A 25,163-nucleotide genomic window follows, 5' to 3' on the forward strand; every position below is an offset into this window, starting at 1 on the left:
TTACAATACTAAACACACTGTTTTGTCACAGAGCTTATGAATACAAGAAGTTACAGTCAGAGCACAGCAGAGTCATTAGCAACTGGCCATCCAGTAAACAGTTTCTTCAGATCAGGCAGCAAATTGGCAACATGGCAGAAACACTAAAAGTGGCAGCTGCACAGGACAAATTAGCTCTTCCTAGAAAGGTCATGTTAACTATCACAAACATTAGGAAGGAGAAAGGACTTACTTTCCTGCTACATGAGCATTTTCAACATAGGCAAGTGCTGCTTCTAATCCTTTCAACTGAGCCACCGCATTGGAGTCTGTCACAAATTTTTTTATTAGTCCCAGATACTTGGACCATTCAGGGCTTTTCTCGTCTTCTATTTTCTGAAAAAGCTTCAGAGCTTCTTCATAGCCATTCATTCTGGCTTTCCACAACTAGGAAAAGAAGTCATGAGTTAGGCACTGCATTTAGTTAAAAAGCCTGCTGTTCAACTTTCATTATAATTTGTGTAGATTTGTCCTTCTCAGTACATAGCTTGAATAGTTGTCTCTGATCAAAGGAAGCACAGGCTAAGAATAGCAAGCACACAGAAGATCAGTTGTGAATGAAATTTGTGTAGATACACCAACCGCAGCTAGTCTGCCTATTCTCCACTGAAGAAACATCAGGTTCATGTAAGAATTAGTTTTACCCACACTGGTATTATTGCTTGTTAGTCCACTGAAGATTTGGGGGAAAAAAAAAAAAAAAAGTGTTTAATCCTACAAGCCGTCTATGTGCAGAATTCTTATCTTCCTCAATAGGAATTCTGTACTGCTTCAGGTCCTAAGTGTATGTACTAGCTTTGTAGAATTGGTTTAATTTTGATCATGGCAAGAGTTATGATTAATACATTTATTCAGTTACAGACACTGTTTATTCTGCCCTAGCCTGTATGTCCAGAAAAGTGCATTTTAGGTCACGTTTAACTTCAAAACAAAACAAAACAGAACAACCACAAAACTAACACACACGCACAAAAACCATCACTGCTACTTTAAATGAATACAGCCAAGATTACTTAGAACATACAAGCTAAACAAAAACATTTTAGAACACTATTTAAAACTTCTCCATCTGTATGAACTGGGCAGCTACATAATCCCAAAGCACTCTTTCCAAGGATGATCAACATAAAATGCATGCAACTTGATGACACGTCATGGCAGAATGTCTGAGATGCAGTCTGAAACTTCCAAGTAAGGGGGAAAAAAAACAGGATAATTTTTTTGGTTGAGTATAAATCAGACGATACAACATCTAAAGCAGCATCTCTCAAACTGGGGTCCACTGAGGGTACCTCCAGGGGTCCAAGGAGCCTGCTGATTAGCTCCTCCTCCTCAACTCCCTTGCGCTAAAAAAGTCTGTCAGTGCAGTGGGGCTAAGATGTTGGGGGGGGGGGGGAAAGAGAATGTCCCTCCGTGTACTGCCCCCATCCGAAGTTCCAAGGCCACAGCTCCCAATGGCTGGGAACTGCAGTCAATGGGAGCGGTGCTTGCGGGCAAGGGCAGTGCACAGAGACACCCCCCACCCCCACACCTAGGAGCTGCTGCCAGAGAGGTGTGCCGGTTGCTTTCGGGAGCCACCAGAAGTAAGCACCACCCAGCAGGAGCCTGCACCCCTACACCTTGCTCCAGCCCAGGGCCCACACCCAAACTCCCTCTCATACCCAGAGCCAACACCCCCTCCCACACCAAAACTCCCTCCCAGAACCTGCACCCCAACCCCCCTCCTGCACCCCAACCACCTGCCCCAGCCTGTGAAAGTGAGTGAGGATGGGGGAAAAGAGTGCCACAGAGGGAGGGGCAGGGCAAGGGCTAAGCAGGGGAGGCTTGGGGTCCCCCAACATTTTTCAATAAAAATGGAGGACCTAGGGTTGCTAAACTTTGAGACCCCTAATCTATAGATCAGCATAAGTCTTGTGGCTGTGGGAATCTCCAAGATTCTTATACTGATATATGTCAGGCTAAGCATAGATGCCTCCCACTTTAATTCTTGAGAAACCAACTTCTAAAGTGTAGTACATAAAAACAAAGTTATATCTGCAGGGACCAATCCTGAATTAAAGATGAGGTGATTCCAATAGTTTTTTCCCCCAACTTCAATTTGTGATTCTATGCCCATTTTAGCTGGAGTGAGAGTTTGGAAAGTATTTTATATTCCAATGCAGCTTTTCTTGAAGGTAGGAAAGGTTTTCACAGTTAAGAAAGCATGGAAGACTCATCTTAGGAAAATTCTTAATTTTTATCTAAAAATAGTTGATCACCCTTAGTATTTGCTCATAAAGTGTTTAGTTACCTTTCTTCCAGTTTGTTCAGTAAGATGGAGTGCAAGGATGCATAAGCTCCTTAAATTTACAGGTTGAGTACAATTCACTCTGGCCTTAAGGACCTCCCAGCTCAGTTATACTTGCCAGTCAACTGGAATCAGATTCAATTCCTCCACATAAGACTTGTCAGGAGATTGAAGTGGGAATAAAATCCACAGAATGTACATATACCTAATCTCAAACTCCTAGTACATACTGAATACACTGCTAGCTTGATATAAAACCACCTGACATAACACAAGTTTGGATACAATGCAGTAAAGCAGTGCTCCGGGGGGGGGGGGGGGGGAGGAAGGAAGAGAAGAGATGGGGCTGCACAATCCAGTGGATCAAAGCAAGTTCAATATAACACGATTTCACCTATAACGCAGTAAGATATTTTGGCTCCCAAGGACAGTGTTATATCGAGGTAGAGGTGTACTTAGTTTACCAAATACATTAGCCTAACTGAATTTAAATTCTGAACGTTTTATTTTTCCTGCGTATCAAGACATCCTCGCTGTGTTGGCAACCTCAAGATTTCTCTTCCATCATTACAGTATAACCTCAGAGTTACAAACACCTCAGGAATGGAGGTTGTTCATAACTGACCAAAATATTATGGTTGTTCTTTCAAAAGTTTACAACTGAACATTGACTAAATACTGTTTTGAAAATTTCCTATGTAAAGAAACATGCTGCTTTCCCTTTTTTTAGTAGTTTACGTTTAACATAGTACTGTACTCTATTTGCCCCCCCTCCCAATCTCTGCTGCTCCCTGATTGTGTACTTCCAGTTCCAGATGAGGTGTGTGGTTGACTGGTCAATTAGTAAAGCTGGTGTTCATAACTCTGAGGCTCTACTGTACTTGAAGGTAGACATGAAAAATGGATATATCATCATCACAGGTTGATATCAATTCTTCCTATCACTCCTCAGGGGTCCTGGCAGCAGTTCAACTGCAGAGGACCTGACATGGACATCCATCTCATGTGTGGAACATGAACATGTTCGACACTACACTTCGATTGATCTATTAAGAGGAGGCTATCAACTAAGTTCTGCTCTAGAAATCCTACTCAGCTTTCAGTTCCCTCTTGTTAACAGAACTAAGGCAGTTTCAAATAAGGTTGCATGCTTTAACATGGGATTGTCCAGACTCTACCCACTTTGGTATAATTAGTATGTACAGCAGCCACATTGAACCACCCACACCAAGTACATGGAGCAAGCCAGCTCCCACGGACAAGTTCTCCTACCTTGTGTTCGCATTTCTGGTCAATGGACAGTTTAATCCACTCGCTATCGTCTCCCATTGTGCCTCAGGTTCTCTCTATAATTACAGTAATTCCTGGGGAGAGAAAAAAGTAGTTAACTCCAACAAGCCAGGCAGTTTCAGAAGGTGCTACATCTAGTTTATTATTCCAACAGAAATAAAAGTGAAAATCCAACATTCCATAAAAACATTCTAATCCTTGTAGCTGAGGTTGGGTGGGAATTAAGCAAGCCATTATATTTAGGTACCCACCACTAAGATCATGGTATTCTTCTAGCCTTAGAAGAAAGGCAACTAAACAGTTACAGGTTCAAGAACATTGATGCTGTAATCTGTTATATTCCAGGAGACTGAAGCTTTGGTCTGGGAAAGTTTCAAACGGGAAATAAGACACGCAGAAGTCAGACTAAGTATAGCGAGTTCAAGGAAGTTTTTAAAAGAGCCAAAAAGTACTAGGTGCCTATCTACACTAGAAAGCTGACTCACTTCTGTCAAGAATTGTCAGCAACAGGTACCCTGAAAATAGTTGACTTGCTAGTATAAGGACAGCCATTTCTAGGACCTTGACAAAAAAGCATGATTGATTTGAACAGTGCTGAAAGAGGTACAGACTCATTTATGCTAGCAGTCAAATTAGTTTTATCATTTGTTCAGAGGGACACAGAGCTAACAGTTGTCAGCAGCAGGTCAATTTTTTTACAAATTCACATCCATTTAAATATTTCTAGAAGTTTCTTAAATCTAATAGGAATGAGTCACAGACAATCAAGACCCAATCCCCATCTTGGATGTATTATGTGACTAGTATGACTGCTCAGCAAATAAACCAAGAATACTGCTACAAGGGAGAAGAAATTAGTAGGAAAAAAAAAAAATTCAGCAGCAGGAAGGGAAGAGTTCCCAGGGCTCTGTATACAAACAGATGAAGTGAATCTGGAAAAAAGGGTCAACTTGAAGCGGTTGCAAAGAATCCAGAAAAGCAACTAGGATGTGCAGAACAGGAAGAAGAGTAACAGGTAATACTAGGTGAGCCATCTTCTAGAGTTACTTTATAAACTCAGGTACTTTTTTTAATTAAATCAGGAAGATCTACTCAAATACTCTCAGCTTCCAGGGATATTGCTCAAGATTTATACATCCATGGTGAGAACAACCAGCTAATTTGCACAGTCTCCACAGTAAAAGAAAGAGTCAACATTAGGCTTATGTGCAGAAAGTACAATCAAAAGTAGCAAACCTACTCTGAAGTGTAACTACGTAATTTGTTTTTCCTTGTTTGCAAACACTGATGTGATTGTTTTCTTCCTTTTCAGCAACAGCAGAGTTACTTAAATGGTATTGAAAATAGGACAAGTTTGGTTTTGCAGAAGCAAAGACAGAAATCAAACTTAAGGAGCCAACAAAAATGGGGACTTGTCCTATTTAGTTAAAAAAACAACATTAGAGTAATAAAGAGGCCATCCCCAGATCACTCTAAGATTCTATGCATAGGAGGGTGGGAAGGCCAACAATGGCTGGGTTTACTATTCCTATTTGCCAATTTAATTTAGATTATGGACCAAATTTAGCCCTCTGTAAGTGGATACAACTCATCAATTTAAATGGGCGTTTCACCCATTTATACCAGAGCTTAATTTCAGCCTACTGACCAAATTCTTCCCTTGGTACATAAGGTAGGACAAGCCATTAACTTCAACACAAAAAAGGTACTCTGTATCTAGGGCAGAATTCAATCCTTGAAGTTTGTGTTAAAGGAGGTACCATTTAAAAACAAAACAAAAAAACCCAACACACATGCCAGAGGAGAAGCACCATTAAAAAACCCCACACACTTCCACACTCCACAGAGGTACAGTAACTCCCCACTTAAAGTTGTCCTGGTTAAGTTGTTTTGTTGTTACATTGATGATCAATTAAGGAACATGCTTGTTTAAAGTTATGCAATGCTCCCTTCTAACCACTGCTTGCAGGAAAAGCAACTCATTGCAGCTAGCTGGTGGGGGCTTGTAACCAGGGTGGACTGGTAGCCCCCTTATCAGCTCCCCACTCCCCTAAGTTCCCTGTGCCGCAGCCACTCAGCAGGCTATCAATTGCCAGCAGTTCAGCTGTCCCTCCCCACAATGTCATATACTGCTCCTGTCCTCTGCCTTGGAGCTGCTCCCAGAGACTCCTGCTTGCTGTGCAGGGGAGAGGAAAGGAGCTGCTAATGTCAGGTGTCCCCCTCCCCCCTGCTCCTGCACTCTGCTTACCCCTGTCTCCATATAGAGCAGGGAGAGGACACAGAGGGAGAGAGACAGAGAGCTTGGGGCAGCAGCCACTCTCTCAGCTTCCTGATCCACTTAAAAAGACAATACACTTAAGAGTGGGTCAGCTTACTTAAAGGGGCAGTGTGCATCTCTCTCCCCCCTACATACAGGGGTGTGTGTCTGCCTCTGTTTGCTATGCTCTCTCTCCCCTCCCTCATGTTTGTGCTGCCTTGTGTGAGAGGCTACATTAACAACAGTGTTAACCCTTGAGGGCTCAGCCAAGTGCTAGTTCATGATTTAGCAGCAAGGCATTCCCTGGGAAAGCTCTCTACCTCTTCCACCCTCTAACTTCACCATCTCAACCAAGCTTCACAATCATCACAGCTGTGAACAGTATTAAATTGTTTAAAACATATACTGTGTGTATATTTATACAATATATAGTTGGTGACAAAAATTTCCCTGGAACCTAACCTCCCTTATTTACATTAACTCTTATGGGGAAATTGGATTCACCAGCATAGTTTCGCTTAAAGTCACATTTTCCAGGAACATAACTACAACTTTAAGTGAGGATTTACTGTAGTACAATAAAGTCAGTTTCAATAATGCACCTTATGGTGTCAGAGCCCCTCTGTTTCAAGCCAGATCACCAGTATTCTGTAACTGAATTTGCATCTACATATCTGACCTCTTCTCTTCCTACATCTTATACTGATTCCCCTGTTCCACCGAAATCCCTCTGAACTACCTGTTACCTTTCACCTAGTCCTACAAGTAGATTAAAGATAACACTGTGCCCTGAGACTGCCAGCCTGCTCTGCCCTCCTCCCCCCAATCACTTGCTCCTCTCAGCCCCCGGCAAGATCCCAGTGCACCTCCAGCTCCAGGCAGTCTTTGCTTCCCATCACCTATGGGGCCCCACCTGTCTCCCCAGAGCTAAGCCACTTGGGACTGGTGCAGAAGCCTGGCCAGTCTCGGCAGTTAGGCAGGGGGGAAAAACAGTGTGGGGGCCTTGTCTGGGCCTCTCCAGGCAAGTGGTGCCAAGCCCACAAACGATTAATCCGGCCCTGCCAAAGATCCACCTTTCCCATAATGCTTGTGTGCACTAAAGTAAGGGTTTGAAAAATACATTTACCAGTAATAAGTGGGAAGCTTCCCAAGTGTGTGAGGGATTGTTTCTAGCCCTTATAATTGTGAAGGTAACCATCCAGAAAGGAACCAAATGTAAACAGACGTAGCATTGTCTTCCCCAATCTGCAGACAGCTCCAGTGTCTGCTACTCAGCTTTGCCAAGCAGCAGGAGTGTGAAGTTAAGACATTGGATAGATTTATGGCTCCTACTCAGAATCCTGGGAGCAGCAGTGAAACTGTCACTTGTTTATTTCATGTTCTTGAGGAAGTCTACAAGGAGCAGCAGACACAAGGTCTCAAGTTATTCACAAGAAGAAAGCCTAGAAGAGACAGGGACAGATATTAAAATGAAGGTACCAGAAAAGCACTGTCCAAAAAGCACTGCAACAAAAAAAGTTGAACACTTGCCTTGTTCAAGGCAAACCCTCAGCTGTGTCCAAGAAGAGAGATCAGCAACATGAACTCACTACTCCATGAATAAAAGGAAGTGTTTTGCTTCTCTCCAAAGTCTTCTAGTGTTAAGCACTAAGTAAAGGTTTGGTATAGGACAGAAGCGACCACACTAGCCCCACCAGAGTTGCATCTAACATTATGATCAACACAGCAACAGTAAAAGTTAAGTAGCTTTCTAGTGAAGTGTTAATGTAACACTGAGCAAAGTGGACCTCTCTCTTCATCCAGCTATTTTATCTTTGAGCCTGTTAATTCAGTGCTGAAGTTTCTGAAGTTTAACTCCATAGCTTTTTGTATTTTAGGGATCATCTCATGACCAAAAGTAAGGCCAGCCCTAAAATAGGGGTCCTCAAGCTTTTTCATAATGTGGCAGAAAGTCAGGCCCCCAGAAACCTTCCTACCCATTCTTCAACATCTTCCCTCTCACTCACAATCACGTAACATCTATGACAACTGAAGTTATAGGAAAGTAGTACATTTTACCCTGCCTTCCAGATGCCAAATCACATATAGAAGTAATGAAAACCAACCAGCACCCTATAAGCAACCAGCTCTCTGAGAATCAGCAAAAAAAATAAAAAACAACACTCAATTGTCCACAGCTGGAGAATTGCAGTCTTAAAGATTACTTCTCTTTAGGCTTAATTATTGCCCCACATATTCCTTATTCTTAACATCTTACATAGTTTGTATTTTTCTTCTGTCAAAATAGCTTAAAAATGAAAGTGAAAAACCCTTGAGACCCTTTAATAGGTTCTGCATGCCTCTCCAATTTTTTAAGTCTTGTATGATACTCCAAAGACCTCATTTGCAACCAAGGTTCTGCTTTTATTATCTGAAGGCTTCTTACAGGAGGCATATGAATGCCAATGTGAATACTTTCTAACATCTAAATAGCAATTAGCCTCCATAGATAACAATGCATGCTATACTAAGACTGCTTTATTACTAATAGATTTGCAAGACTGAAGTGTTTTAGCTCTGGAACTTTTCCAACTAGTTCACTAGTAAATAGGATGAAAAGTTCAAATAAAGAACAGATTCTAGTTCTTTCAAAGTCAATTGTTACAATTCAGCACTATCCAAAAAATGAAAGCCTGCTAATCAACTGAAGAAAGTTTTGCAAGACTAGTTTGGTTTTGGCTTGATCAATAAGACATTTATAACTGCAAATTCCCAGATTCATCTGCACAGATGAAAGGCAAACCCTCCCTAGCAACTCTTGGCTGGACAAGCTCCTATAATACAGAGCAGCTGACGTATAAAGGATGCCAAGGAAAGGGGTATGTCTACAGACCCTATAGGTAGTTTATAGGCAAGAGAGGGGAGGAAAGATGTGACAAGGGGAATTTTCTGTAATATTTATGAATCCTATGTGTGCCTCAGTTTCCCTCTTCACTTCACACTGTAAAAAAGTATGTCTCCTGGTCAGACAGCACAGAAGGCATGAGGTAGGCTATCACCTGGTTGCCATGAACAGGGTCATATAAACTGTCTGAAACTGACCTTGAATCAGAGCAACCAGTAAGACAAAGATGTCCAATGACTGAACAACAAACAGCAGAAAACCATCGGGAGACAGACAAGGGGGAGAGGGAGAGCAAGAGATGGAGTCTATCACAGCTTGGCTGGCTCACCATGGCACTGGTTTGACCTGGGTGGACTGACTTGACTCTCTGTGCTAATCTAAGGACTTTCAGCTTATGTATGCGCCAGGTGACTAATATATGTTACCTTGTTTTGAAAAGGCTGCCTGTTTCACTGTAAATACTCAATGAGTGTGTCATGCCCTGAAGGGGTACAGTACAAGCCTGGTGCAGGACTCTGGCTTGGCTGGATTTACTGCAGAGAGACACAGGGCTTGTCTACATCAGAAAGTTGCAGCGCTGGTGAGGGAGTTACAGCGCTGCAACTTAGGAGGTGTACACATCTGCAGGGCACCACCAGCGCTGCAACTCCCTGTTTGCAGCGCTGGCCGTACTCCCGTTTTGTCTCGGGTGTAGAGGATCCAGCGCTGGTGATCCAGCGCTGGTAATCAAATATAGACACTTACCAGCGCTTTTCTTGACCTCCGTGGAATAAGCAGGTATCCCAGCATACCTGAGGAAGCCTCTGGTAATCAAGCTGGTCTCCTTCCCCGGTTTGCTCTCGCGTTCCCCGAACCCCGAGCAAGCAGGTCTCCTTCCCTGAGGTTTGCTGGGTGGTTCCGGGAACGCGAGAGCAAACCGGCAAAGGAGACCAGCTTCGCCGCGGTTTGCTCTCGCGTTCCCCGAACCCCGAGCAAGCAGGTCTCCTTCCCTGAGGTTTGCTGGGTGGTTCCAGGAACGCGAGAGCAAACCGGGAAAGGAGACCAGCTTCGCCGCGGTTTGCTCTCGCGTTTCCCGGAACCACCCTGCAAACCGCAGGGAAGGAGACCTGCTTGTTCGGGGAACGCGAGAGCAAACCGCGGCGAAGCTGGTCTCCTTTCCCGGGTTTGCTCTCGCGTTCCCCGAACCACCCAGCAAACCGCAGGGAAGGAGACCTGCTTGTTCGGGGGTTCGGGGAACGAGAGAGCAAACCGGGAAAGGAGACCAGCTTCGCCGCGGTTTGCTCTCGCGTTCCCCGAACCTCCCTTGAAGCCGCCCAACAGCGCTGCAGTGTGGCCACATCTAACACCACTTGCAGCGCTGGTTGCTGTAAGTGTGGCCACTCTGCAGCGCTGGCCCTATACAGCTGTACTAATACAGCTGTAACAACCAGCGCTGCAAAATTTTAGATGTAGACATGGCCACAGAGAGAGACAGGTATAGCTGTTGCCAAAGGCCTAGTCTCAGAGTCCTGGAGACCATGGGCCTGCCCATGTGGAACTCCGTGGGTCCCTGGGGCCCAGCACACTAAATGGGCCCCTCCCACAAGACTGGTTACAGGCTGGGGCATAGACTAGACCCTATGACTCTAACACAAGGCTAACACTTGGAGGATTCCAAGAGACATAAAGTGTTAAAGTGGGAAATGCTGAGAGAACATTATAAAGCTGTGGACAAACTGCCCAAGGTTTGTTGTGACATAATGAGGAAGAGGCTGTCAACTGAAAGTTTTTAGTAACACTGAAGAGCAACAGTTGGCTGCCAAATTTAACTAGAAACTTAGGCCACGTCTACAGTAGGAGTGACAGTGCATTATACTGCCAAAGTGCTCCTAGTGTGGATGCAACTATAATGGCAAAACTGCACTTTACTGGTTTGGCTGCATCTACACCAGGGACTTTTGGCAGTGCAGCTATGTTGGTCAGGGATTACAACCCTGAGCGACATAACTATGCTAGCAGAAGTCTGCAGTGTAGCCAAAGCCTTAGTTCTGTTACCTAAACCTGGCTCTTAAAATCTTGAAGATGCAAATAGTGAAGACATTTGGTTTTGAGATGTTTAGAAACATAGAACTTATTTAGCAAAAGTAATCCTGTTTCACCTCGCAAATGACTGGTCCATGACAAGTGCAAATACCAACAAGACTAATTTGTCCTAAGCCAGAATGGACATATTACAGGAACGGACGTCTGCTCCTGCTATCGCAGTATTCATGACTCCCCATCATTTCAGTATCAAAACATTACTGTTCCAGAAGAACAGATACCTACTGTTTCAATACTGTTGTACTCTTACAAGTAAAACAAACTTTTCTAGAAGATTGTTTAAAAAGATTAAATTTTGAGAAATTGGTTAGATCAAGTCAAATTTCCAAGGAGGCTCTCTTCAAAGTATTAAAAAAAATTAAGCCACTCAAGTTTCTCCTGCAGTGGAGGCACTGTTTTGCCCACTATAAAGAAAGCTACAATATTAGTTGAATGAACCAGCTGAGATTAGACCTGCCAATTCAGGTTGTTCCCTTCTTCCTGAAGGGATGACTACACACTGCATTGACAGGACAGGATTACCTGTCCACATGTACTTGTTTTATAGCAGTTTCAAGTCATGCTTAATTTCTAGCTCTGAAAATGCCAAGTTTTACTTGAACTAGATTAAAGTTTTAATCACATTTACAATATTTATGAGTTTCATCACCATGGCATCTGAGCCTTAAGTTTCACCTAAGCTAAAATCTGAACATACTAAAATAGCCCGATAGAAAAGTTCTTCAGAAAACCCAAGAGATCAGAGCAGCAGACAACCACCTTTTACTTTACAACTCTCAACGGTGCAACAGAAAAATTGAGTGTGTAAAATGTTCCTAATCCAAGAACTATAGTCTGTTCAATCAGACCTAGTTAGAACTCTTTGGGCTTGTGTAGCAGGTTCTACTCTACTACTGAAAAACTCGAGTCCTATTACCAGTCCTGACCTCTTGACGTCTTCAAGAGGAGCAATGATAAATCTGGGGAACTTTAACCATGTCACTCAGTAAAAATTTCTCAAGAGGATTAAAAGAGAAACACTGGTAGGCTTTAAGTCAGAAGTGGGCAAACTATGACCAGCGGGACCATCCTGCCTGGCTCCCAAGCTCCTGGCCCTGGAGGCTAGCCCCCGGCCCCGACACTGCTGTCCCCCCTCTTCTGCAGCCAGCTTGCTCTGCCACCAGCACAATGCTCTGAGTGGCAGAGCTGTGAGCTCCTGGGGCAGTGCCCTGTTGACCACCAGTGCTCCAGGCAGAGTGGTAAGGGGTCAGGGAACAGGGGGATTGGCTAGCAAGCAGGGGAGTTCGGGGTTGTGATCAGAGGTGTGGATAGGGGTTGGAGAGAACAGGAGGTTGAATGGGTGTAGGAGTCCCAGGGGGCAGTCAGGAATGAGAAGGGGTTGGATGGGGCGGCAGGGGTCCAGGGGCCATCAGGGGACATGGAGGGGAGGTGGAGGGGGCAGGGGTCCCAGAGGGGCCATCAGGGAACGGGCAGGGGTGGATGGGGCAGGGGTACCAGGGAGGGTCAGATAGGAGCTGGGGGCCAGGCCATGACCCCCTCTCCTAACTGGCCCTCCATACAATTTACAAAACCCAATGTAGCCCTCAGGCCAAAAAGTTTGCCCACCTCTGCTTTAAGTCAACGATTGGATATTCCTCAGCAATGGAAGACGGCTGGGTACTGTTTTGGGAGGTAGAGAGAATCTCATTAAGCCATCTGCAGGGATGACAACGATCTTGAAGAAATCATGCCCAAAGATTATGGAAACCCATGGCACAAATCCTCAGTGGAAGGAAGCAAACAGGAAACACAGATAGGGAGAAATGAACTCCAAATACAATGGCAAAGACAGTTGAATAAGGTTGTTTCTCTCAGCTGAAGAGGCAAGATAGCTATATACTAAGGGCATATCTTCACTAGCGATGTTGAAGCGTTGCTGCAGCAGCACTTTAATGTGGCTGTGTAGTCGCAGCCCCAGCGCTGGGAAAGAGCTTTCCCAGCACTAGGACTGGGACTACACAGCCACGTTAAAGCACTGCCACAGCACTATGAAGAGCTGTCCCAGCACTTAAACACACACACACAAAAAACACACACCACCTCCACAAGGGCAATAGCTCCCAGTGTTGGTGCACTTTACAGCGCTGAAACTTGCAGTGCTTGGGGGAGAAGCGGTTCACAACCCTGAGCAAGAAAGTTGCAGCGCTGTAACGTGCCAGTGAAGACAAGCCCAAAGATGTCCAGCAATAAGGTGTTCTTAGTAAGTCTCCCCTCTAGTATTCAATAACTTTGTTCTAAATCTGCCTTGCTGAGAACTCAAAAAAAAAAAAAAAAAGCAAATGCAAATTTAATCACATTACTGCTATGTACTGAGGAATGAAAATTGAAAGAAATTCCAGAAAATGTAACTTTTCCTAAATGCGCTCTTTGAATGCAATTTAGATGCACTCTAGAAATATATACAAGTTACTGAGGTGAGCCAAAGCAAACTGACTCTTCATCCTGGCTAAGAAAGCAAGAGTGACCTGTGCTGCAAGAATAAAACCTGAAATAAGGCCAATGTTAGAAGCAAATGGAAAGGGGTGGGGGAGGGAAGGAAGGACAAAATGTGGTCAGCTTTGGAACAAGTAGGCTAAATTCTAATGCTAGATATGAGAGCTCCAAATGCTAGTGGGTCACTACTTACAGACTGCCTTGCCTCCCCTACCCCACCTGAGTGTTCACAAAGCTAAGGGCCATGAAAACCTTTAAAAATTTTAGGCTGAGGGGAACTGAATCCTCCTTCACCAGCATGTTAAACATATAGGGGTTCTTGCTAGCGGTGATTCCTATAAGATCACCAGCTGCCTCCCACTCACCCCCCCATATGGAGACACTCTCTAGCCCCAGTCTAGTTCACACACAGCCACCCTCCCTGTAACAGCTAGAATTGTCACCCAGCTGGACTTCTTGCTTAACCCCCTCACCCAGGCTTTCCAGCAAGCTACCCCTCAAACCCTGCCAGATCCTCAGGCCTAAACTTCCCCTAGCCAATAAACAACTCATTTGCCTGCCAGATTCCCCCTGCCTAAACCCACACGAGACCATAAACGTCCTCTCCCAAACTCTCCAGCGGGGCCCCACCTCCTCCAGATGCGGCAGCTCGGAGACATTTTATAAGCAGTCCCTCTGCAGCTAAGACAGAGCTGTTCCACGGATGGAAAGATTCTGGGCCCGGAGCTACGGCTCGGTGCAGCCCCTACTGCTCGGCTCCGAGACCAGATAGAGCGGAGCAGGCCTCCCGCCCGACATTGTTTATCCTCGCAGTCTCCTCCGCCCCCTCCCTCCTCCCGGACGCTAGGCCCCGACAGCCTCGCCATCACTCCGGGACAGGCGATTATCCCCCCAGCTTTCCTTGTCCCCAGCAGACCAAGCCAGACACTCACCCGCGCGGCCGGGACCCGGCTCAGCTGCAACAGCGGGCGGAGCGCTTCCTCCCCGGCCGGGAAGCAGGCGGCACCTCCTCCAAGGGCGGAGCGCAGAACGCTGCAGCCGACGCCACCAGCCCCCGCCTCCCCTCGCCCCTGGGCGGGAGGCAGCCCCCTTCCATGTGCCAGACAAAGGCGCCCAGAGTAGTTAGAAGCCAACCGGGCTAATTCTATACCCACTTTTCCCAGTGTCTTCAGAGGTTAGCAGAGAGGAGCCCACAGCCCCATGGGGTCCATCTTCTCTACACTTGTCCCCAAGCCTCCTCCCCTTTCCAGATCACATGAACCCACAGTTCCAGGGCTACCAGGTCTCCTCCGGCCCTTCATGAAGGCCCATTTCTTTCCTGAGGCACCAGCTGAGGTGTCCCCCCGTAGAGGATCTAAATTCCTCTGCTCTGAAGTTGAAGAGCAAAGGCTTGGCTCTTGTGGGAGAGGATGTGCTGCTCCAAGCCACTTGTCTCCTTTGGCAGCAGCTTGGAGCAAGTCAGACACTCTTCAACACTTTAGGCATTTCTAAACCAGTCACTGCAGTAGATCGGCATCAACAACATGCAGTCAGTGAGCTACCAGGTTGGCCCTTAGGATGCACAATTTTCACCTGTAACAATATCACCTAGCTCCAATATAGTACTTTTTCTCAGTAGATCTCAAAGCACCCAGAGAGAGACGTATCATTCCCATTTTACAGATATGGAAATGAGAGGTGAAGTGACCCGCCCAAGGTCACAACAGACCAGTGGCAAGGCTGGGAATATAAGCCAGGTCTTCTGGGTCCTAGTCCATTACTTCTGAATTCTGACACCGAATCACAGTATTTTATCTACAGGACCATAGCCCCCTGATCTAGATATATGCTTAGTTTTACAACAGCCTACATAAAAAGGACTACTGAAGTCAGTACAGAATAAAATGTCATACAATTACTTGTTTATACTGTTCTATATATACTATACAATGAAATGTGAGTACAATATTTATATTTCGATTTTATAATTATATGATAAAAATTAGAAAGTGATCATTTTTCAGTAATAGTGTGCTGTGGACGTCTCATTTTGTAGGCAAGTAATATTTGAGTGTGGTGAAACTTGGGGGGTATGCAAGACAAATTATACTACTGAAAGGGGTACATTAGTTTAGAAGGATTGAGAGCCATTGTTCTAGAACATGCATCTCAAAATGTCAAGCAAACATATCAGAAGTGTTACTGATTGATCTGCCCCCCAGGATAGCTGTAATTGCACGTCTTGTGTAGAGCACTAGCTGAAAGTATGGTCTTCTCACAGGTTACATCTGTAATGTCCCACAGCTCCAGCCCATCACTGCTACCCCTGTTAGCATTGTATGCAAGTTTTAAAAAGCCTGACAGGCATAGCAGGCAGATTCTCTCTCAAAAATGATTTTGTTGCAAGCACTAACTGGAGGAGTTCAATCATAGAAATGTAGGACTGGAAGGGACTCAGTCATCTAGTCCAGTTCCCTGCGCTGAGGCAGGACTAAATAGTCTCTCGACCAGGGTGCCCAACCTATGGCCTATATGTTGCCCACCAGAGCATTTAATAAGACCTGCATCATGCTTCAACACAGCATACTAATGGCCAATTTATTAGCATTTTGTCATCATGTTTACATCGTTTAGTTTCTACAAGGAAGTATGTAGAATATGTTTGGCAAACAGAAGGTTGTGTTTAGGTTTATGTGGTCCTCGTATGTAATAAGTTTGGGCACCACTGATCTAGAACATCCCTGACAGGTGTTTGGAGGTTTTTAAGAAGTTCTTGTCCTATCCTCAGTGGATGAGGAAAATAATTTATCATCCTCCTCTTTATAACAAACTTGTACATACTTGAAGACTTATCAGGTGTTCCTAACTTTATAGAACATTAGATTTTAATTTTTTTAACATTGAAGTAACTTATGTAATATGATTCTGGCTTATGGATTTTTACAGGGTTGGGAGGGAACTGAGTTCCTACTACAAGTCCTGTTGCATCCGTAAGGATTGAATGCCTGTCCTCCACAGGAAATTCAGAGTTGAAGCACACTGCAACCATATCAATCCATAATATACAGCTTTATTTTAGACTGTGACCATAACTTTGAGTTCCATAATCACACATGATAGTGCCACTTCTTTATGGCTCTTTAATCATACATCAGTGAATCTTACAAACACCTGTGAGATGGTTAACAGGTAACCAATTATTTATTCTCCACTCTTCATTATAAGACCAAATCCTAAACTACTCAGCACCTCAAATGATTGAGCATTATTCTTCCACCTAAGTGGCCAACTCCCCCTCTTCCACACCTAGGCACAGAACTAGCACGTCTTCCCAAACATATCACATGACTAGATCATGAAGCTAAAGCACATGGACAGCAAAAGTTAGCACGGAAATAAGTCACATTTAAAATATGAGATGCACATATGAAAAAAGTTGAAAATGTTTTTCTACATTTTTGTTATTCCAACAAAAAGAAATGATGGGATTCTTGAATCTCTACAGCGAAGAGTTTTCCATACTTCAGAAATCCAGCTTTTCAAGTTTAACCTGAATTGTGTGCGCACACATGCCTCTCTCACTCACACAAACGTTGGAACTCCCAGCTACTGTTCTAAACTTCCCATCTTGCTGAGAATTCTCACCAATAAACTACTAATTGCAAGTTTAAGGTCCTCTGTTTAGAGCCACATTAGGGCAATGAACTGCTACTTTTGCTGGCATTTTCCTCAATATAACATGTTCTTTGAATGCAACACAAAAGTGTTCTAATTTCATTGCAACTTCTTTTTTTTTTTTAAAGTACCTCTGCAAATTTTAAAGATGGGAGCTACCTGTGCTGAAAGGATAAAAACCTCAAACAAGGTCAAATGTGGAAAGAGAAAGGATGTAGGGGGAGGGAGAGAAATAGGAGAATTAGATCACCTTTTGAATTTATAAGCTCAGCTACTCCAGTGTTGGAGCCTACATTCACTACACTGCAAAATGCATATTTAAAAGGACACACTGGCAGGTAAATTTCCATGGCCTGCAAAGACAACTGTGTTAGTAGAGGTGATATTATGTGACCTCTCTATCATGAACAAGTTCCCCTATAGCAGACAATCCAAAATTCAAAGTTCCATTTTTTTCTGAAAATTAGATAGCTAATGGTCATTATACTAATTGAATCTATTTCCCTATGTTAAGTTCTCCTCACACTTTCTACAGGTCATCTCAATTATCACTTTAAAGGTTTTTTTTCCTCCTGCTGACAATAGCTCATCTCAATTGATTAGACTCTTCCAGTTAGTATGCATACTTCCACCTTTTCATGTCCTCTGTATGTATAAATATCTCCTGTGTGTTCCATTCTATGCATCCGAAGAAGTGAGCTGTAGCTCACGAAAGCTTATGCTGAAATAAATTTGTTAGTCTCTAAGGTGCCACAAGTACTCCTGTTCTTTTTGCAGATACAGACTAACACGGCTGCTACTCTGAAACAAAAGTTTTGTTCAACATTTGCACTGCTGAAGAACAGAGTAAGCAATTCTGGAAACAAGCCACATTTTAACAAGATAAACAGAGCACCATCTTCAGTCACAGCCCATTTCAAACCCTGTCTGCACCTCTGTACACAAAATAAAAATTAGAATCAAGGAAAGAAAAGAATGCAGCATAACGAGGCAGCCTACATATGGATTAAAATCTACTCCAATCTAGCACTGTAAATACACTCCATGAGAAATATGTGGCAGAATGATTTGCTTGCAGGGGTAGCATCCAGTTTTAGCTTCTGTTATGTGCACAAAATCTAATTACATTCTCTGCCTTCTTAGGCTGCATAGTATCAAAGCTGTGCTGCATTTTTGGATTGTCACTGACAGCCAGATTCAGCCAAAGTAAATTTTGCAAAAGGTAATAGATGGCCTAGCCTGTTAGCTGGTGCTATGATAAGGGTCACAAGACATCTTTCTACTTAGCAAGAATACCAAAAGATTTGACAGAAATGAGAATATTTTCAGGGGATATCTTGTGACCCACACCACAGAGAAGTCAGTAGGAAACTTACTTTAAAGCTAGATCACCAAAATCCAAGACACATCTTAAGTCCAAGTATCAAAAGCTGCAAAGAACCAACTGAGTTCCAAGAGTTGTGAAGAGAGAACTCAACTCACAAGACATCCGTTTTTTTCAAATCAGTTCTGAAGGCAGGAATTGTCAAGCATCATAAACTGGTTTCCACTTAGAAAGTCTGGCCTGATCTAAATTCCATAGCAAAAACTCAAGTGATCATTTTCCAAATTAGTTGTTAGGAAGTCTGTCTGGTGCTAATAAAGCTCAGCATGCTGGGGTAGCTGATAACCTGCACAGTGACCCAAAAAGTACCTTTAATGCTACCAGGTAACAAGAGCCCGATACACTACACCCTAGCTCTGAGCAGTGTCAGCTGAATCCCGCATTGACAGCTCACGGGAAGTCCAAGAGCTGCATCCAACACTTTCAAGCGGGGCATATTTCAGCCACCAGCTGCGCCAACACGGAGTTGCGAGTACAGGAGGGGGCACCGCGCCTTCAGCGCTGGAACCGCTCATCTCCGCGGGCCACACGCTGGGCCCCACCCCGCGCTGGCAGGCACCTAATGCGGATGCCTTACGTTCCCCATAGGCGCCTGTGCAGACTCGCCCCACGGCCTCTCCGGGGAGGGGCCGCTGCCGGCCAGGGCGCTGTGTTCGCAGCTCCGCACCCCCATCGCCGCACGGTCGGGGGCTAGCAGGGGCAGGGCCCGAGCTCTGGCTCGCAGGAGAGGCCCAAGGGAACGGGTTTATTCTTCTCGGGCCCCCACCCACGGCCCCGGGCGCCTCACGGCGTGGATGGGCCTAGAGACCCCGCGCCGGCCCGGCCCAGCCCGGCCCCGCTCCCCAGTAGAACGTTAAACTGTCCGCTCACTGCACTGCCCCCCGCCGACCCTGTTGAGCGGGAGAGGGGGAAACACCACCCCCGAGCGGGAGACTCGTGACACGGGCGGGAAGGCCCCAGACTAGACTTGCTAAATCCGATGGGCGGGGGGAAGGAGGGAGCGCTGGACGCTGACAACACTCACCTGAACCGGTCCGGTGAACCCCAGGCCGCTCCTCAGCGGGGTTTGAAATCACTAACACCCCCCCCCGACACACACACACCTCCCAGTGTCCTGAGCACCCATTGGTGGCTACCGGCCCCGCCCATTGCCTCAACCTAGCATCTCATTGGGTAGTTTGAATCCGACAAAGCCACGTACCGTCCCCGTTCTTTAAAGGGGTAGCTCCAGGCCACGGCGGCTGCGGCGCTGCGTGTGGCATAGGACACTTCTCCGGCCAAAGCCCCGCCTGCCCGATTACCGGCGCGGGCTGCGCCCTACTAGGGAACCGGAACTGGAGGCAGCAGGGCCGCGAGTGACTCGGGCAATGCAAGGAAGGCGCCGGGGTGAGGAACGAGGGGCTGGGCTGCATGTCTCGCCGCTGTGTTGCTGGAGGGACGAGGGGGCGTGCGCTGCGCGTGGAAGGCAACACGTGACACTAAAGAAATGATTCTTTTTATAGGACGCATCAGTGACTCGGGGAACTCACTGCCACGGGAACCCGCCAGGGGTTTAGCGGGATTCAAGAAATGGTTGCTGGTTCGATGACCAGTGAGCAGCCATAGTTACATTAGAAATGATAAACCTATACAGGGGACATATGGCCTGCCCTATGTCCATATGGAGGGGGCGAATGAGGTGCTAATTAAGTGGTAGGTGAAGAAAAAGCTTATGCTGAAAATCATTCTGTAATCGCCTGCTTCATGTTTTCATAAGTCTTCCTTGGACTGGATTTGATGGACCACTGATCTGAATGAGTATGGCAATTCCTAATCTAAAGTGATATAAAAGTAATACAGTTGCACCCAAGGCTTTAATTTCGCAAGCTACTCATTAACCCTCATGGCATGTCCACCATAGAGTGCATTATTGCTTTGACAATAAAGATACAAAACAGCATCTGAAGCATAAGGAGGAAAATACAGAAAATAACTAATTCCTCTCCTTTAAATATGCCAGTTGCTGGAGACTGCCATTGAAAATAATCCATAGAAGGTAGATGTGGGATGTAAATAGCACTGAGTATCGTAGTGAAGGGGCAATGATTTAAATTTCTGACCTTAGATAGCAGTGATATGTTCACTGATAGCCTGCATACTTTGCTATTACTTTCTAGGAAAAGTCTAAAAAACTAATCTATAAAATGAACTAGTCAACAAATGAGGAAGACTTGTGTCTGCAGGAGATAGAACTTTCACAGAAGATGGATCAAGACTGGAATTTACTGCCTGAGTTAATAAGAATAACTACTAACCTTGCTGCAGGTGGAACTAACTGTAGAGAAGGCTGGTCTTCCAAAGCAGACCACAACAGGGTAATTCAGTTTGGGTATGGCAGCTGGGAGTGCCTGAGCCCTCACCTTTTTATTTTTTAATGTTGCAGTGGCTCCAATTTCTGGAACAAGTTCTCTCTACTGCCAAACCAGAGAGCCAGGCCCACTTCACACTCACTTCCTAACCTGGCAGGGTTTGGGAATTATGCACAAAATGCACCTAACTCCTGGGAAGACAGAACCTCCTGTCACAGGTGAAGGAGTTTCTGCAGCATAAGGAGGCCTGAAAGGAGATACACTCCTCTTTGACAAAAGGAGGGTGGACTTTAACTTAGTTTTCTCAAAAATCAGCATCCTTACATTTTGTATATATAAAAATATGCAGAACTTTAACCGTGTTGCTGTTGGCAGGGTTGAAAAGAGGGGCTTTTCTTTTTGTATTTACTTTTCAGGAGAGGTGCTCAGATATCACTGTGTCAACCACACTATAAATTCCTAGACAGAGGAGTCAACAAATATAGGTGTTCATACTGTACTCCTCAGTGCAGTGTTCAAGCTAAGACCCAATCTCTTCTCTCATGGGGGAGCCTAATATTGTTGTAAACAAGAAGTGATTTTCTGATGGCTTTCTGAATACTTTCCAATTGCATTGCGGTATTAAATGCAAACATCTAGGTTAATGGAAATGGTTAGGGTAGCAGTTTAAATGTTATTAAGTCAAGAAATGCACCAGTTAATGTTCCCATGGGAACTAACTGCCCCACATATTTTTGTGGCCACATTTCATTCTGGCAGCCAGCCTTGAACTGAAACTCCTATTAGTCAGTCTAGGTTCTGCTGTATCTATCAGAGGATATTAGAGCAGCATATACTTTAGCAGTTAGGCCTGTTAAATGAGACCTCAAGATATACTACTATGCAATGTGACAAGTTAGCATTGTGATGAGCCTTCGGTATTGTGACCAACCTGATTGCCTTCTATGATGAGATCACTGGCACTGTGGAGATGGGGAAAGTAGTGGACCTGCTCTATCTTGACTTTAGCAAAGCTTTTGATAGTCTGCCACAGTATTCTTGCCAGAAAGTTTAAGTATGAATTGGATGAATGGACTAGAAGGTGGATAAAAAGCTGGCTAGATTGTTGGGCTCAATGGGTAGCGATCAACAGCTCGATATCTAGTTGGCAGCTGCTATCAAGCCCCGGGGTCTGTTCTGTTCAACATCTTCATTAATGATCTGGATGATGGGATGGATTGCACCCTCAGCAAGTTCACAGCTGACGCTAAGCTGGGGGAGAGGCAAATACGCTGGAGGGTAGGGATAGGGTCAAGAGTGACAAATTGAAGGACTGGGCCAAAAGTAACCTGATGAGGTTCAACAAGGACAAGTGCAGAGTCCTGCACTTAAGATGGAAGAATCCCATGCACTACTACAGGCTGCGGACCAACTGGATAAGCAGCAGTTCTGCAGAAAAGGACCTGGGGATTACAGTGCATGAGAAGCTGGGTATGAGTCAGCACACCCTTGCTGCCAAGGCAGCGAACATCATACGGGGCTGCATTAGTAGGAGCACTGCCAGCAGATCAAGGGAAGTGATTATTCCCCTCTATTTGGCACTGGTGAGGCCACATCTGGAGTATTGTGTCCAGTGTTGAGCCCCCCATTACAGAAAGGATGTGGACAAATTGGAGAGAGAGTCCAACAGAAGGCAACAAAAATGATTAGGGGGCCAGGGCACATGACTTACCAGGAGAGGCTGCGGGAACTGGGTTTATTCACTCTACAGAAGAGAAGAATGAGGGGGGAATTTGATAGCAGCCTTCAACTACCTGAAAGGGGGTTCCAAAGAGGATGGATCTAGACTGTTCTCAGTGGTGGCAGATGACAGAACAAGGAGCATTGGTCTCATGGTGCAGTGGGGGACATCTAGGTTTGATATTAGGAAAAACTATTTCACTAGGAGGAGAATGAAGCACTGGAATGGGTTACTAAGGGAATTGGTGGACTCTCCATCCTTAAGTTTTTAAGGCCTGGCTTGACAAAGCCCTGAGTGGGATGATTTAGTTGGGGTTGGTCCTGCTTTGAGCAGGGGATTGGATTAGATGACCTCCTGAGGTATCTTCCAACCCTAATCTATAGACTTCTTACAGTTCAAAGCCATAATCCTAAGATTAAATTTAGTTTTTCCATTTAACTTCCCTATTTGTTTTGTTCTAAGAAAACAGAAATGTAAAATGAGGAAACAGAATGCAATTTGTCCTGTTGATCTAATTGAGTACATGTGTGAGGTGTGATACACACACACCCCTCTGGAGTCTCCCCAGGACAAATCCAAATTCTTAAACAGTCCACCTTATGGGAACTTACAGAAAAAATAAAACCTCTCAGGGCAGAGTCCAAGATATTAGAGGCTGAAACTTTCTATGAATGTTTTGCAGAGGAACAAGCATACATACATGGAGAAAATCAATCCTCCTGGGCCAGGCTCCACTACTATCCCCTGCATGTGTTTTGGAGCATCATGGCAGTCCCAGCTCAGGGCATTCATCACTCCATTGATTTTGTTATGCAGTTGGTGGCTTCTGTACTCCCCTTTTAGGATCATCTCTGTCAATACCCTATGAATAGTTGACTCCTGTTTAGCTCTACTCTTAAGTCTACCTGCCTTTTGTCAGAGGAGTGGACCTCCTTTTCGGTCTCCTTATGCTGAAGTAACTCCTCCACCTGTGACAGAAGGTTCTGTCTTCCCACCGGTCCCAGGAGTTAGGTGCATTCTGTGCCTACTTCCCAAACCCTGCCAGATTAGGAAGTGATTTTGAATTGGGCCTGGCTCTCGGTCTTGGCAGTGGAGACAACTTGTGTCAGAAATTGGACCACATGTAAACAAACATAAGTATCAGAGGGGTAGCCGTGTTAGTCTGGATCTGTAAAAGCAGCAAAGAACCCTGTGGCACGTTATAGACTAACAGACGTTTTGGAGCATGAGCTTTTGTGGGTAAATACCCACTTCGTCACATGCATGTAGTGGAAATTTCCAGGGGCAGGTATATATATGCAGGCAAGTTAGAGATAATGAGGTAGTTCAATCAGGGAGGATGAGGCCCTGTTCTAGCAGTTGAGGTGTAAAAACCAAGGGAGGAGAAACTGGTTTTGTAATTGGCAAGCCATTCACAGTCTTGGTTTAATCCTGAGCTGATGGTGTCAAATTTGCAGATGAATTGAAGATCAGCAGTTTCTCTTTGAAGCCTGGTCCTGAAGTTTTTTTTTTTGCTGCAGGATGGCCACCTTAAGGTCTGCTATAGTGTGGCCAGGGAGGTTGAAGCGTTCTCCTACAGGTTTTTGTATATTGCCATTCCTAATATCTGATAACCTGTAGGAGAACACTTCAACCTCCCTGGCCACACTATAGCAGACCTTAAGGTGGCCATCCTGCAGCAAAAAAATTTCAGGACCAGGCTTCAAAGAGAAACTGCTGAGCTTCAGTTCATCTGCAAATTTGACACCATCAGCTCAGGATTAAACAAAGACTGTGAATGGCTTGCCAATTACAAAACCAGTTTCTCCTCCCTTGGTTTTTACACCTCAACTGCTAGAACAGGGCCTCATCCTCCCTGATTGAACTACCTCATTATCTCTAGCTTGCCTGCATATATATACCTGCCCCTGGAAATTTCCACTACATGCATGTGACGAAGTGGGTATTCACCCACGAAAGCTCATGCTCCAAAACGTCTGTTAGTCTACAACGTGCCACAGGATTCTTTGCTGCAAACATAAGTATCACCGTGACATTTAACAAATAAAAAGTTGAGGGCTCAGGAGCACCAGCTGCCATGCCCACACTGAATTACCTTGTTGTGGTCTGCTGTGGAAGATCAGCCTTCTCTGGTACAGAGATGGATATCTGCATAGAGAAGCTTGAGTATCCTCTTCTTTCAGTTTTAAATTATTACTAAGATCAAAAGGTCCAAATCCCACTTCTCTCAGTAAACTGTGTGAGAGTCAGTCCTGTCTAGCGGTTGGAGCAGGGAGACATGGCTGGAGACGTCGATGCTATTTACAACTCTGCCACTACATGCCCTCTACCACCAAGAATGACTTTAAAGCATCAAACTGCATTAAGCAAAGGCACCAATAAAGAGATGTCTTCTGCAGCAGCCATAGAAAAGGCTTACAACAGTTTGGTCACAATGTTCTTCAGAATGACCAGGCCACTAGCCCCTGGTGTCATGTCAGAGAGAAGGAAGAATGTGAACTCACTGCATTTGAGCCACAGCTGTCTCTTTCTTAGCAGTGGGCCCTGGTTTAGGCTTCACTGCTGAAGAATGTGAGAGAGAGTCAGTGGGATTATCCAAAGAACAGTGCTTCCATTTTCATCTCACTCCCTCCAACCGCAGTGCTCAGTGAACAGAGATGAGGTTCTATGCAAACAGGGTTGGGAGCACCTCATCCTCTAGAGAGAGCCAGTATAACATGCATGATTCATAACCCAAAGCCAAGCA

At 45.0% G+C, this 25,163-nt stretch overlaps 1 protein-coding gene across 1 annotated transcript in view; it reads right to left on the reverse strand.

The window, feature by feature from the left end:
* The window catches only part of CKAP5 (cytoskeleton associated protein 5), a 105,034-nt gene extending 90,705 nt beyond the window's left edge, over positions 1-14,329 (reverse strand). Inside the window, exons 1-4 of the mRNA XM_050955211.1 lie at positions 14,244-14,329; positions 7,000-7,315; positions 3,599-3,690; positions 233-426 (exon numbers count right to left, since the gene is read on the reverse strand). Of these exons, the coding sequence (XP_050811168.1) occupies positions 233-426; positions 3,599-3,655 (251 nt within the window). The 5' untranslated portion in view covers positions 3,656-3,690; positions 7,000-7,315; positions 14,244-14,329. The remainder of the gene's footprint in view (positions 1-232; positions 427-3,598; positions 3,691-6,999; positions 7,316-14,243) is intronic.
* Positions 14,330-25,163: the final 10,834 nt, after the last annotated feature.

The sequence above is a fragment of the Gopherus flavomarginatus genome, chromosome 5 (genome assembly GCF_025201925.1).
Source record: "Gopherus flavomarginatus isolate rGopFla2 chromosome 5, rGopFla2.mat.asm, whole genome shotgun sequence".
Lineage (NCBI taxonomy): Eukaryota > Metazoa > Chordata > Testudines > Testudinidae > Gopherus > Gopherus flavomarginatus.